The 14,079-nt window shown below is 39.0% G+C and overlaps 1 protein-coding gene across 6 annotated transcripts in view; it reads left to right on the forward strand.

Annotated features, from left to right (window-relative positions):
- The window catches only part of STARD9 (StAR related lipid transfer domain containing 9), a 123,861-nt gene that overhangs the window by 51,263 nt on the left and 58,519 nt on the right, over window positions 1–14,079 (forward strand). For 4 of the 6 annotated variants that reach the window (XR_009355527.1, XM_059181293.1, XM_059181294.1 and 1 more), the window contains exons 4-7: window positions 2,841–2,957; window positions 4,121–4,153; window positions 4,237–4,298; window positions 6,352–6,464. Coding sequence is in view for 5 of the 6 variants with exons in the window: in XM_059181293.1 (XP_059037276.1) it covers window positions 2,841–2,957; window positions 4,121–4,153; window positions 4,237–4,298; window positions 6,352–6,464 (325 nt within the window). In the remaining variant the exon portion in view is untranslated. Of the gene's footprint in view, window positions 1–2,840; window positions 2,958–4,120; window positions 4,154–4,236; window positions 4,299–6,351; window positions 6,465–14,079 lie in introns of those variants that run through there. The other 2 variants (XM_059181295.1, XM_059181298.1) reach the window with 2 other exon arrangements.

A 14,079-nucleotide genomic window follows, 5' to 3' on the forward strand; every position in this document is an offset into this window, starting at 1 on the left:
GTCTTCAAAGTTCTTATCATAATTTTAAAAAAGTTGGTAGCTTTGTATGCTGATCTATGTTAATGACTTGTGATCATTGTGGAATACATATAAATATCAGATTAAATAATATATTGTATACCTGAAACTAATATAGTGTTATGTCAAATATACCTCAATAGAAAACAAAAGAGAAACCAGAAGAAAAAATACATGAAGACTTTCTGTGGAAAAGTATTAAGGGCCAAGAACTTAATATATTTTGTTGGATAGGTAACCTCCTATAAATGACATGATTTTCATACTATAGGTAGGAAATAATAATCCCTAGGCTCTAGCAAAAACCTTCAAGATATGAAGCGTTTTAATGATTTATTACTTTAATGGTTTATGAAAGTGATTTTTGTAATACATTTTTAGTAGGATAGAAAATAGAAGTTTTTCAAAAGTTATCTGTGAAGTTGGGAAGTATTAACTATGGTATCTGTATGTAGGTGTCTATTTTTCAAAATAAGTACATAGCTTTTTAAAAAATAGATGAGAATATCAGAAAGATGACTGAGTAGTTCTTATACAGAAAAGTGGGGAAAAGGTGTAATAACAAGAAAAACTTTAATTCGTGCTCACTTTGTTCCAAACATTGTTCTAAATGCTTTCCATATATTAGAACAATTAATCCTCTCAAAAACCCAGTGAGTTTTAGGTGCTTTTTTAAAAACTCCATTTTTTTTTAACTTTTTTGTTATGTTAGTCACCATATAAGGCATCATTAGTTTTTGAAGTAGTGTCTTCTAGGTGAGGAAACTGAGGTAAGGTTACCTCCCTAAGGAGCCAGGCTTGGAACCTAGAAAGTTCCAAAACGTGTTCTTAGTGATTAAACTATAGGTAGCTGTTTAGAGGAAGAGAAATAATCTTAAGCACTTTCCCCAACTCCAGGCACCATTAAGTTATATATTTTATATGAGTGCTCTCTCTTTAAATAACAAGCTCCAGCCCTACTTTTCTCATTTCTTTTTAATTTTAGCAAATAATTTTATTTAACAGTGTACTAATGTAACACATTATCAGATAGTTCTCCATTTTTTGTCTATAATGAACATTTTAAATCAGTATCCTGAATCTACAAACAGAAAAAAAAAATCTCTTTGGATTTCTACATGTTAATGCAGTACAAAAAACATTTAAGAAATGGTTAATATAGTTAATATAACAAACTGTATAAATATATACCTTCTCTGAAAAATTTTAAATGATATAAAAATAATTATAGCAATGTATTGTTGGATTTTTTAATTAACATATAATGTATTATTTGTTTCAGGGGTGCAGGTCTGTGATTCATCAGTCTTACACAATTCACAGCACTCACCATAGCACATACCCACCCCCTCCCTTCCACCCCCCTCTCCTCCAGCAAGATTAAGATTAAGAATCTCTTATGGTTTGTCTCCCTCTCTGGTTCTCTATACAGATTACCACAGTTTGGAGAGAGGATGGGTCAATAGATCCATAAATGGTATTAACCTTATGTCAACATTGGGAGACAAAACATGAGACTTCTTTTTCTCTTTTTTTTTTTTTTTAAAGATTTTATTTATTTGTTTGAGAGAGAGAGAAGTGGACTCCCCGTGGAGCTGGGAGCCCAATGTGGGACTCAATCCTGGGACTCTGGGATCATGACCTGCCTGAGCTGAAGGCAGTCCCTCAACCAACTAGCCATCCAGGTGCCCTGAGACGTCTTTTTTTTAAAAGATTTTATTTATTTGTTTGACAGAGATAGCATGTATGCAAGCAGGGGGAGTGGCAGAAATAGGGAAAGGGAGAAACAGCCTCCCCACTGAGCTGAGAACCTGACATTGGGCTCGATTCCAGGACTCTGGGATCATGTCCTGAGCTGAAGGCAGATGCTTAACTGACTGAGCCCCCATAAGAGACTCTTGATTATAGGACACAAACTGAGGGTTGCCAGAAGGAAGGCGGGTCGGGGGATGGATTAGCTGGGTGATGGGCATTAAGGATGACATGTGATGTAATGAGCACTGAGTGTTATATGCAACGATGAATCACTGAACTCTCTACCTCTAAAACTAGTAATACACTATATGTTAATTAATTGAATTTCAATTTAAAATAAAGTGTCAGTACAACTCTGGATTTTTTTAAAAAGTTTTTAATTCCAGTTAGTTGACATACAGTGCTTTATTAGTTTCAGGTGTACAGTATAGTGATTCTTCAATTCCATACATCACTACTCAGGGTTATTTGTTCATTTTTTAAGTTTTATTTTATTTTTTTTTTTTTATTTTTTTTTTTTTAAAGATTTTTATTTATTTATTTGACAGAGAGAGATCACAAGCAGACAGAGAGGCAGGCAGAGAGAGAGAGAGGAGGAAGCAGGCTCCTGCTGAGCAGAGAGCCCGATGCGGGACTCGATCCCAGGACCCTGAGATCATGACCTGAGCCGAAGGCAGCGGCCTAACCCACTGAGCCACCCAGGCGCCCCATTTTTTAAGTTTTAAAAATTTTCTTTATTTTAGTTATCTCTCTACCCAATGTGGGGCTTGAACTCATGACCCCCAGATCTAGTGTCACATGCTCTTCCAACTAATCCTTGGGTTATTTTTAATCTAAAAATAAAGTGTTTCAAACACAGGTGACTGTAAATTCCCTATAATATTTCAAGAATCAATTCAGTTTCAGAAAAAAGATTGCTAAGGAAAATGTATTCACTCAAATATATTTTAAAGTGCTTACTGTATGCCGGGCACAATGCTAGACATTATAAATTTTAAAATGATATGGTTTGTTAATCTGGTATGGGAAGAACTACATTGATGTGCTTTCTACTTTTGTTGTGACAGGTTTTCCAGGATTTGGGGACTGAAGTATTGTCTGGAGCTGCTAAAGGCTACAACATCTGCCTTTTTGCCTATGGGCAGACAGGCTCTGGGAAGACATACACCATGCTGGGGACCCCAGTGAGTATTGGTATTGGAATATGATCCCTTCTATTGCCACAGCAAGCCTGAATCTCACACTGTCTTTGTTACTGAGAGAAAGAGTGCAAATTTAGTAATTATTGAACTTCAGTAAGATTTAATGGGCTTTCTTTTGTATTAAGAGTGGGTTTCTAGTCCTTTAATTGAAAGATGAACTTTGAATAATTAGCCCCTCTTTTTTAAACTTTGAAGAACCTTAGAATTACATAACTCCCTTTGATGAAGCTGACCTTGTCAGTCGTTTTGCATTTCTCATATCATTTCCAAGTTCATCACTTTCATCACTTAAAGCTTTTTAACACAAGCCTCAGACTGAATCTGAAGTGTTGCTTAGGACTATGCAGAAATGGGGCTATGTATGTTAGATCTGAGCATTGGAAAAAAGCACGAGAACTACCTAATGGGTTGGAGACTTAAAAAGTGTGAAGGACTTATGAGAGCCTTACTTTGTCATGGAGAATTGAGAAGGTAGAGGTCCAAGCATACCTCTTTGTTTTATGTTTAGAAGTATCTTGGTGATTTGAACTGGTGTGGCAGGTGACAAATAACACTACCCAGGGACATTCTCTGTGATATTTTCTCCCAAAAGATTATCTGTATTTTGTGCTCAGCTCGTTGCTTACTATGTCCATGTTTAGTGTGCTTTTATATATTTGAAGAAAGAAGAAAATGTCCATTAAACCAGGGTGTAAAACCTTTAACCTACGTACAAGTTAGCAGTGGACCCAAGATGAAAAAAAAAGCTGCTTTTCCCTAAATGTGTATTTTAAACACCCATGTACTCTAGTTCTCCTGTATATATAGGGATAGAAAATTTCTGGAAGGGACCACGGTGGTAAATTGGTTTATCCAAGAAGGATGTAACCTTTATTGTGTGAAAGCGGGTACCTGGATTTGTTAGCTTCTCCTCTCTTCCTTCTTACGCTAATAATCTGCCTCTCAGCTGGTACTTGCCTCCCTCCTGAGTATCTCCTGAGAGCCAGACAAATAGTCTTCTACATACCACCAGTGAAACTCCCTAAAGTGAAGAGGCTAGCGCAGGAAGCCCATGTGCTCATCCCCTGCCAACCTTGGTTTCTGGGTGTTGGGGGAGAGTTTTTCTGTGAGTGAACAGTAATGCTTTCCTTTCTTCTGTTCGCCAGGCTTCTGTTGGGCTGACGCCACGGATATGTGAGGTATAGACTCTATTTTAACTAGATCCTCTCAAAGTAGACCTTTTTTGTACACTCCCTTCACTCCAACCCTCTGGTTTGTGCAGGGTCTCTTCATCAGGGAGAAGGAATATGCCCCACTGCCTTCCTCTTGTAGGATAAAAATAAGGTAAGAATCTTTCAGGCTCTGGGGCCTAAAATATTTCCATTTCCACTCCAAATTCAAAACCCTTTGCATCAAGAGTCATCCAGAGGAATGGAGAAAAGCCACAGAAGAAATATTTTGCAGTATAGGGAGATGAGAAACATACTTAGATCTTTGGGTTGTAGGAAACTTAATTCCTATCCCTACACTTAACAAACGGGTGTTTCATGTGGATCAGCTTGCCCTGGCTGTCTGTTTTCCTTTTCTTTACTTTCCTTACAGTTTACTACTAGCTTTTGGAATTTCTCTTCCAGCTCCTGCTGCGTTGTTCTTTGGGTCAGTTGTTCCTAAGCTCTAGTTCCCAGACAGTGCTGGTTACTCCAATGTGAAGTTTTAACCAGTCTGTAGTGAAAATGTTAGTGCAAGGTTACCAGCTGCCCAATTACCCTTAATTTTTTGTTTTATTTTTTGGGGGATTCAGTGTCCTTTTTGAAAAACATGAAATGTATGGGGCACCTGGGTGGCTCAGTGGGTTAAGCCTCTGCCTTCAGCTCAGGTCATGATCGCAGGGTCCTGGGATCGAGCCCCGCATCAGGCTCTCTGCTCGGTGGGGAGCCTGCTTACCCCTCTCTCTCTGCCAGCCTCTCTGCCTACTTGTGATCTCTGTCTATCAAATAAATAAATAAACTCTTAAAAAAAAGACATGAAATGTAATTCACATACCATAAACTTCATGCTTTTGAAGTGTATATTTTTCAGTGTTTTTCTTTATATTTACAAGGTTGTTCAATCACCTTACTAATTCCAGAACATTTTCATAATCCCAAAATGAATAAATCCCCTTTAAGAAATTAAATGATAGTAAACAGTATCTATACTTTTTTTTTTTAAGTTTGTGAAGTGAAAATTTGTAGGCCTTTAGCCTTTGTGTGTGTGTGTGTGTGTGTGTGTGCGTGTGTCTGTGTGTGTAAACATGTACCTGTATATTAAATGTTTTATTGTCCCTGAAATCTGGGAATCACTATTCTGAGAGACATCTGGGCTTCCTGTGTCCAATTCTGAGGAAGAAGGAGAAACAATTTAAAAGAAGAGTGCAAGGCGGCCTGGGTGGTTCAGTGGGTTAAAGCCTCTGCCTTCGGCTCAGGTTGTGATCTTGGGGTCCTGGGATTGAGTCCCGCATCAGTCTCTCTGCTCAGTGGGGAGCCTCTTTCCTTCTCTCTCTCTCTGCCTGCCTCTCTGTCTCCTTGTGATCTCTCTCTCTGTCAAATAAATAAATAAAATCTTAAAAAAGATTTAATAAAAAAATAAAAAATAAAAGAAGAGTGCATAGAGTTCATCTGAGGTGGAGCCTTTTTTTATGTCCGCTGGCTTCACAGGCAAACATCTGTGTTCTGATGAGGAAGACCTTTCTGTGAGAAGTTTGTTTTCTTAACAAAATTTTTGCTGATTGTAATCAAGAATTGTAACTATGTTATTATTTTAAAAAGGAATTAAATACCAGCAGGTACCTATAAGATAGAGCATATCTTAGAATCCCATTGTATGAAACAGGTAAAATGAGATCTCTCCTACTTAAATTAAGGGTGGGGACTCATAATCTTTCTCATTTAGCTTTCCTCATTGCTTAGCAGTGGCTCTCGAGATGCCTTCACAGAACACTGAGAGGTCATAGATGATGTTTGAAAATCACTTAAGAAATAAGCCTGAAACTCTGTGGTCTGATCAGGGTATAGGCTGGTGGCAGTATACCCCACAACTATGCTGAAATAGCCTCTTGAAGGCTTAATTTGAATCAAGGCTGACTTTGTAAACCTACAACTCTGAAGTGATGACAGCTAATGTGGCAACACACTTGTGCATGCATAGAAAGAGACTCAAGAGCGAACTCTGGCATGGTCAAGGTCTTAGACTGTCAGAGGTAGAACTAGGTTAAGAATTAGGGCCTTATGATTCTTGGCTTAGTGTTTTGCCCACTTTCTTCCAAATCTAACTATGTTGCCTTCTTTAAAATGTAATTTTGAAAAGATGTCATCATTTTCCAAAATCTGATTTTGTGCCTTGTTCCATGTGTCTCTAGTTTCCTGGAAATCTATAATGAACGAGTACGGGATCTGCTGAAGCAATCTGATCAGAAGAAGTCCTACACTCTGCGGGTCAGAGAGCATCCAGAGATGGGGCCCTATGTACAAGGTGAGCCATTGTGGTTCTGGAGGTCTGAGACCAAATGGAATTCTGGGAAGCTTTCCTAATGGTCATGGATTCATTCAACAAATATATAATGAAACTTGCTATGTGCCACCTATTGTACTAGATGTTGGATAAATAACCATAAATAGAAAAGACAGTCCTGCCCTCATAGGCAGGCTTATAGTCTTGTGGGGATGAGGCAGAAAATAAACACTTAATTACAAGTTGTGATAAAGACTAATAAAAAAATAGATGTCGTGGTGGAAAAGAACAGTGGGCAGTATAGTTAGTCCATCTGCATGGCAGGGTCATGAAATGCTTCTTTGAGAAGATTCAAGAGCCAGTCATGTAAAGAATGGTATTCTGAGGGGAAGGATGATTCTGATTCTGACAGAAGGAGCAGCATGAGCAAGAGTCCTAAGAGAAGGGCTGGGTGGTTTCAAAGAGGCCAGGGGAAAAGGGCATGGAATAAGGTGGAGTCTTTCGTGGCAGGTCCAGAGGGCCTGGACTGATTTTCAGATCAGCTAATCTCCTTTTCAGGGTGGTTTTCTCACTGGTGGAGATAAGGAGATGAGGAGCTGTCACACATGGCACTGGTCTGAGCTGCTTCCTTATTAAGTATTGATATTTGGTGTATGGTACTATCTATCTTATCCTACTAGACTGGGTCTTACTATGAGGTAGGAACAGTTGTGTTCTTTTGTACAGGAAGTTTTTACCCTTTCGGCCCACTTTACAAAGAGCAAAACATGAATTTTATGCTCCTGTTCCTTCAGAAATATACTAATTTAATTCCCAGCAAAGAGATGGACACAAAAGATCAAGAGCTGGTCTCTTTATCAGGGCATGGCTAATGGAGTGTGCCAGTTACAGATTCTGCTACCTGTGTCTTTTCCCAAAGGTTCCATCATGAACAGCAGGCTGGAAACAAACAAAAAATACCATTTACTTTGCTGGGAGCCAGTAGTTTACTTCATAAAACTCTGTGCCTATAAATTTTTGTGTAAAGCAGTACTTTGAGGGCAGACCAGAAGTTGATGCAGTGCTGTCAAAGTTTCTTACTTTTGTATTTTATTTTAATATATATGTGTGTGGTAGAGGGAGTAACTAGAGGAGACCCAAGATGTAGTCCGAGTGTCCCCCTTCCACAGAAGCTAAAATGAAGCTGCAAGAAGCTACAGGGTGTTCCCAAAGTCACACAGCTAGTTGGAACAGGGTTGGAACTGGGAACCTTGCCTAGGATAGGGAGAGATCAGTGGGATGGAATCCTGTACATCAAGGAGACCTGTGACTATAGATTCTTTGATCGGCATTGTACTTGAAACCCAGAGAAGGTCGGAACTTATGCAAGGTCATTTAGTTTGGGCGATACACCCAAGGCCAGTGATAGGAACCAGACTGAAGTCTCAGGACTCTTTTGGACCTTCATGGAGCAAACCCTTGTGGGGGTGGGGGATGGTTGGTAGGAAATAATTCTAGCCAACAAAAGGTCTCCTGGGTCCTTTGGGTTACATGTTTTTGAAAGTTGGTCTGGACTTTCTTAAATCATGATAAATATAGGTCAGCAGTCCTTGCATTTCTTAGTGAAGGAGCATTGAGCTCAAGTACCATCCTGGGATGCTAAGACCCTGAATAGGCACATTGAACTATTACTTCCATTACCATCTTCTAATGGCATTGCCGTGAACTTCTTCTTTTAAGATTTTATTTATTTATTTGAAAAAAGAGAGCATGCATGAGTGCAAGTGGGGGGAGGAACCAGAGGGAGAGGGAAAGAATCTCAAGCAGATTGCCTGCTGATCATGGAGCTTGACATGGGGCTCGATCTCATAACCCTGAGATGATGTCCTGAGCTGAAATCAAGAGTTGGACACTTAACTGACTGAGCCACCCAGCACCCCTACAGCAAACTTTTAGTTCTTTAAATGTTTGCCTTCTCTTTCATTTATTTGTGTTATCTGCCTGCCTCTATCTGTGTCTATGTAGCTCTATCTTCAGGCGCATATATTCTGTGAATATGATTACTAAATGGAAAGTGGTTTCTGCTTTGAAACCAATTCTATGGGAATTTATTAGGTACATGCTAGATATCTACACTATGCAGGGTGTTCCAGGAAATAAATATGAGAACTTACAGTTCTAGTTTAGAATTGTGAGCGAGAGCTTGATAGTTGCCTAAAGCAAAGGAAAGGAAGGGGATAGCCTATTACTTTCCGTTAGAAAGTTTATTAATTAGATGACTGGTTAAGTTGAAGTCTGAAATGTACACAGCCCTACCCAAAGCACATGAGAGGACAGTGGTTGTAGGGTCTTGGTGTCATTTAAGTGAAGAAAAGATAATATCGTGTTTTTTGCCTTGATCTTAATCTTAACATAAAGGGATAGGTACAGAGCAGGTGATGTTGGTGGTAGGTAATTGCTTTGCCCCCAGTTTTTTGTTGTTGTGTGGGCTTTTTGTATTTTTTGTGTGTTCAATCTGCACAAAAGTTTTTTTCTTTTTAATTCTTTTTTTTTTTTTTTTTTTTAACTTCTTAAACCTTTTTTCCCCTTGCCTTTCTACACTTACTAAGACCTCTGGTACCATATTAAATAGAAGTGCTATCAGTATTTAGTCTTGTTTCCAGGGGAAAGCTTCAGTGTTATACCATTAAGTATGATGTTTGCAATAGTGTTTGTTTTTAATAAATACCTTTTTAAAAAAAGATTTTATTTATTTATTTGACAGAGAGAGATTACAAGTAGGCAGAGAAACAGGCGGAGAGAGAGGGGGAAGCAGCTCCCCACTGAGCAGAGAGCCGGATGCTGGGCTCGATCCCAGGATCCCATGATCATGACCTGAGCCAAAGGCAGAGGCTCAACCCATTGAACCACCTAGGGGCCCCTTTAATAAATATTCTTTATCACACACTTGTAAAAATGTCTGTAGCAAAGGATCAGGTTTGTTTGTTTGTTTTTTAAAGATGTATTTATTTGAGAGAGCGTGTGCACATGTGTGCAAGTGGGGAACGGGGTAGAGGGAGAGAGAGAATCCTCGAGTACACTCCCTGCTGTGTATGGAGCCTAATGTGGGGCTTGATCCCAGGACCCTGAGATCATGACCTGAGTGAAATGAAGAGTCAGCCACTTAACTGACTGCCACTTAGGTGCCCTGCAAAGGACCAGGTTTCTTTGTTTTGCTTTTTAATTCCAAGCTATGGAAAACTAACACTTTAGCAAAATAAAGATGAGTTACTAGAAAAATGAAAATGACATCTTAATTACAAGCCCCCAATTTTTTTACAGTTTAAAAGATGTAAAATCACTCTGTCACATTGTTATAAAAATTGCTAAATTTCTTTATCTATCTCATTATGTAATAATAATAGTTTGAGAACCGGCCTTAGACTTTGCATTAGCTTTGAGAAACATTGCCATAGCAGATCAAGGGAATTCTCTTTTTTCCCCCTAGTTTCCTTTTTTTAAAGATTGTATTTATTTATTTGAGAGAGTGAGAGAGAACATAAGCAGAGGGAGATAGAGAGGGAGAAGCAGACTCCCTGCTGAGCAGGGAGCCCAGTGCAGGGCTTTATCCTAGGACCCTGGAATAGAGTTTCCCTGAGTTGAAGGCAGATGCTTAGCTGACTGAGCCACCCATAGGCCCCTTTCCCTAGTTTTCTAAGAGTTTTTGTTATTTAACATTGAAACAAATTAAACTTCTTAAAAAGCTGCAAGTGCAGTATAAAGAACATTTTTCTTGAGCCATTTGAGAGTGAGTTGTCAATCTAATGGCCCATCTCACCTGATTATTTTAGGGTGTTTTCTCTCCATTCCTTCAAACAAGAATGTTCTCCTGTATCATTACAACACAGCCACCCAAATCATAAAATAAACTTTGGCATGTTACCACCATCTAATCCTTAGAGCCCATTTAAATTTCTCTAATTGTCCCAATAATTGCTCATTTGAGATTCACATGTTGCATGTTGTTAGGGTGTTTCTTTGGTTTGGAAAGTTTCCTTGATCTCTCTTTAACTTTCATGAACTTGACGACCATCAAGTGGTATACAATTTTGATATGTCCCATTACTCATGATTTTCAAGATGATATCTTCCAGCCTTCTTCACTCTAGAATTGCTGTTCTCCTTTTGTAATCAACAAGTGTTTGTGGGGCAGTACTATGAAATCATGTATCTATCCCATCTTCATCTTATTTTCAATTTATATATGTCAGTATAGATTCATGCTTATCTATTTTATTCAATGAATTATCTTCTGCTACTGTAATTTTTTATTCTGATGCTCAAATTATTCCAAATTTAGTCAATAGAATCCCTTTCAAGTGTATTTCTGTGACATTTTAACATGTCACTGTTATTCTTTGAGCGCCTCCTTGTTTTCTGGCATAGAGGTATTCCAGGCTTACCTTCTACTTTCTTTGCCTCAGTCTTGGTATCAGCCATTTCGTTTTACTTTTATTTATCTTACCTGTTCCTTTTTGCTGGAGAGTAGTATTTGGAAACTAAAGCTAAGATATAGGTACTATGTATGCCTATTACTATTGATGTTGCAACATGTGGTCCTTCTGAGTGGACAGATCTAGGTAGTCTGTGTTCATACCAGTACCTCTAATTGCTGTCCAACACAACAGAGTTCATTCTCAATTTCTCCCTTTTCATATTTGTAATTCCTTAATTTTATTTTTTTATTTATTTTTCTTAATTTTATTTTTTAAAAAGACATATTTATTTAAGAGAGAACACAAGCAAAGGGAAGGTCAGAGGAAAAGAGAATCTCAAGCAGATTCCTCTCTGAGCGCAGAGCCCAGTGTGGATCCCATAAGTGCATCTGAGTGGAAAATAAGAGTAGGACATCCAACTGACTGAGTCACTCAGGCACCTTTGTAATTCCTTTATTTAACAGGGGAACTACTTTGAACTGCCTTCCTACATGTAATCAGTCTCCTTGCCATTACTCTTCTCTCTCTCACGTGGGTACCCTCCTTGCCTGGCTGTGCTTAGATACCCTCTGCTGGGTCCTGTCTCCACAGTTCCAGCACTCCGTGTGGGGCTGCCTGCCCCTTAGCTCCCCACTGTGTAGGTGCATTCTATACCCTTCTTGGTCTTTGTATCCCTTTGCTGGTCCACCTCCTCACTCTGACATGGAAGCCCCGCCTCTGACATGGATGCTCCCTTCAGCCCCCTCAGGCTCTGACTTTCTGGGCCAGGCTGCAACATGTGCAGTCACCCTCCTCACCCCACTGTCATGCCAGGCTTTCCCTGTGTGTGGACCCAAACAAACAAGGTTGTGGACACCCCTGCTCAGGCTTGTCATGGCCATCCATACCAGGCAACCCTATGTGGACACACTCCACCTCCTTTCAGGCTCTTCACCCTGCTTTGCGTCACTGTAGCCATCACTGCAGCCCCTCACCTTCATAGTAGCCTACCTTGCTCTGTTCAGCTTAATAACTTTAGGATTAAATTTGCAGGGAAGGGAAATAGAAGGGGTGCTAAAAATGTTTTAGTAAGATTACTGTGTTTTGGGGTGCTTGGGTGGCTCAGATGGTTAAGCCTCTGCCATTGGCTTAGGTCATGAACTCAGGTCCTAGGATCAAGCCCTGCATCAGGCTCTGGTGAGTGGAAGTCTGCTTCTCCTTCTGTGTTCTCTCTCTCAAATAAATAAATAAAATCTTTTTAAAAATTACTGTGTTTTTACAAATGCTTTTCCATAGCATCTGACTTTTGTCTTATCCTGCTAATGTGGTTAATTACACTGATTATTATTATTATTATTATTATTATTATTTGTTTTTGTTTTTAGTTGTTTTTTTCCTAAAGATCAGGAAATAATTTAAAAATTTTTAAAAATTTAAATTCAATTTAGTTATCATATTGTGTATTAAGGGACACCTGGGTGCTCAGTGGGTTAAAGCCTCTGCCTTCGGCTCAGGTTATGATCCCAGGGTCCTGGGATCGAGCCCCGCATTGGGCTCTCTGCTCAGCGGGTAGCCTCCTTCCCCCTCTCTCTCTGCCTGCCTCTCTGCCTACCTCTCTGTCTACTTGTGATCTCTCTCTGTCAAATAAATAAATAAAATCTTTTTTAAAATTAAAAAAGTTTCAGGGGTAGAATTTAGTCATCTATCAGTTGCATATAACACCCAGTGCTCATTACATCAAGTGCCCTCTTTAATGCCCATCACCCAATTACCCCATTACTCCACCTACTTCCGCTCCAGCAACCCTCAGTTTGTTTCCTATAGTTAAGAGTCATTTATGATTTGTCTCCCTCCGTTTTTATCTTATTTTATTTTTCCTCCCCTTCCCCATGTTCATTTGTTCTGTTTCTTAAACTCCATATGTGATTGAAATCAGATAGTATTTGTCTTTCTCTGACTGACTTCACTTAACATAATATCCTCTAGTTCCATCCATGTCACTGCAAATGGCAAGATTTCATTCTTTTTGATGGCTGAATAACATTCAATTGTATATATATCCCACACTTTCTTTATCTTGTCATCTATTGATGGGCACTGGGCTGCTTCCATATTTTGGCTATTGTGAATAATGCTGCTATAAACATAAGGGTGCATATATCTTTTCAAATTAGAGTTTTCCTATTCTTTGGGTAAATAGTGGAAATACTGGACCATATGGTAGTTCTGTTTTCTAATATTTATTTATTTATTTTTTATTTTTTTAAATTTTTTTTAAAAATTTTATTTATTTATTTGACAGAGAGAGATCACAAGCAGGCAGAGAGGCAGGCAGAGAGAGAGAAGGAAATAGGCTCCCCGCTGAGCAGAGAGCCCAATGCGGGGCTCGATCCCAGGACCCTGAGATCATGACCTGAGCTGAAGGCAGAGGCTTTAACCCACTGAGCACCCAGGCGCCCCTGTTTTCTAATTTTTAAAGGAATCTCCATATTGTTTTCCACAGTGTCTGCACCAGTTTCCGTTCCCACCAATAGTGCATAAGGGCTTCCTTTTCTCTGCATTCTCACCAACATTTGTTGTTTCTTGTGTTTTTTATTTTAGCTATTCTGACAGGTATGAGGTGATACCTCATTGTGGTTTTAACAATAATTTCTTAATATAAAGAAATCTAGTCAATGTTGAAATTGCTTTGTTAATTTCTAGCATTATTATATTTACCAATCGAGCCACCAAAGTTAGTCTGTCCCTATATCTCTGATTCAGTTGTGAAGGCACTTTTTGACCTGGTCAGTAACTACCCATAAAGACTTACTTTCATGTCCTTAAGCTCCTTTTCACCTATCTGAAGCTGACCTATTCTTCAGTGACTGAATTCAAGTCTCACTCCCTCCATGAAGCCTGCCCTGGCCACTCCTCTGATCTCCTTACCATTTATTATCTCTTTTACTCCTGTGGCATTTGGCCATATTATGTTGTATAGTATAAGTTCTCATGATTGTAAACTGCATTTGGGTAGAGACATGTATACTGTATGTTTTGTATGTCAAATCGAGTCTGCCATCTTGTGGGACATATAGTATCTGTTTACCTTAGCAATTTGGTGAGGGCCAAGTGAGATAATATAAGAACTTTTCTTATACCCTATACAGCTCAATTGTAAGGAATTACCTTTTTTTTTGTTGTTATTAGCATAACCACTATAT

This window comes from Mustela lutreola, chromosome 7, assembly GCF_030435805.1.
Source record: "Mustela lutreola isolate mMusLut2 chromosome 7, mMusLut2.pri, whole genome shotgun sequence".
In the NCBI taxonomy this organism is placed as follows: Eukaryota; Metazoa; Chordata; class Mammalia; order Carnivora; family Mustelidae; genus Mustela; species Mustela lutreola.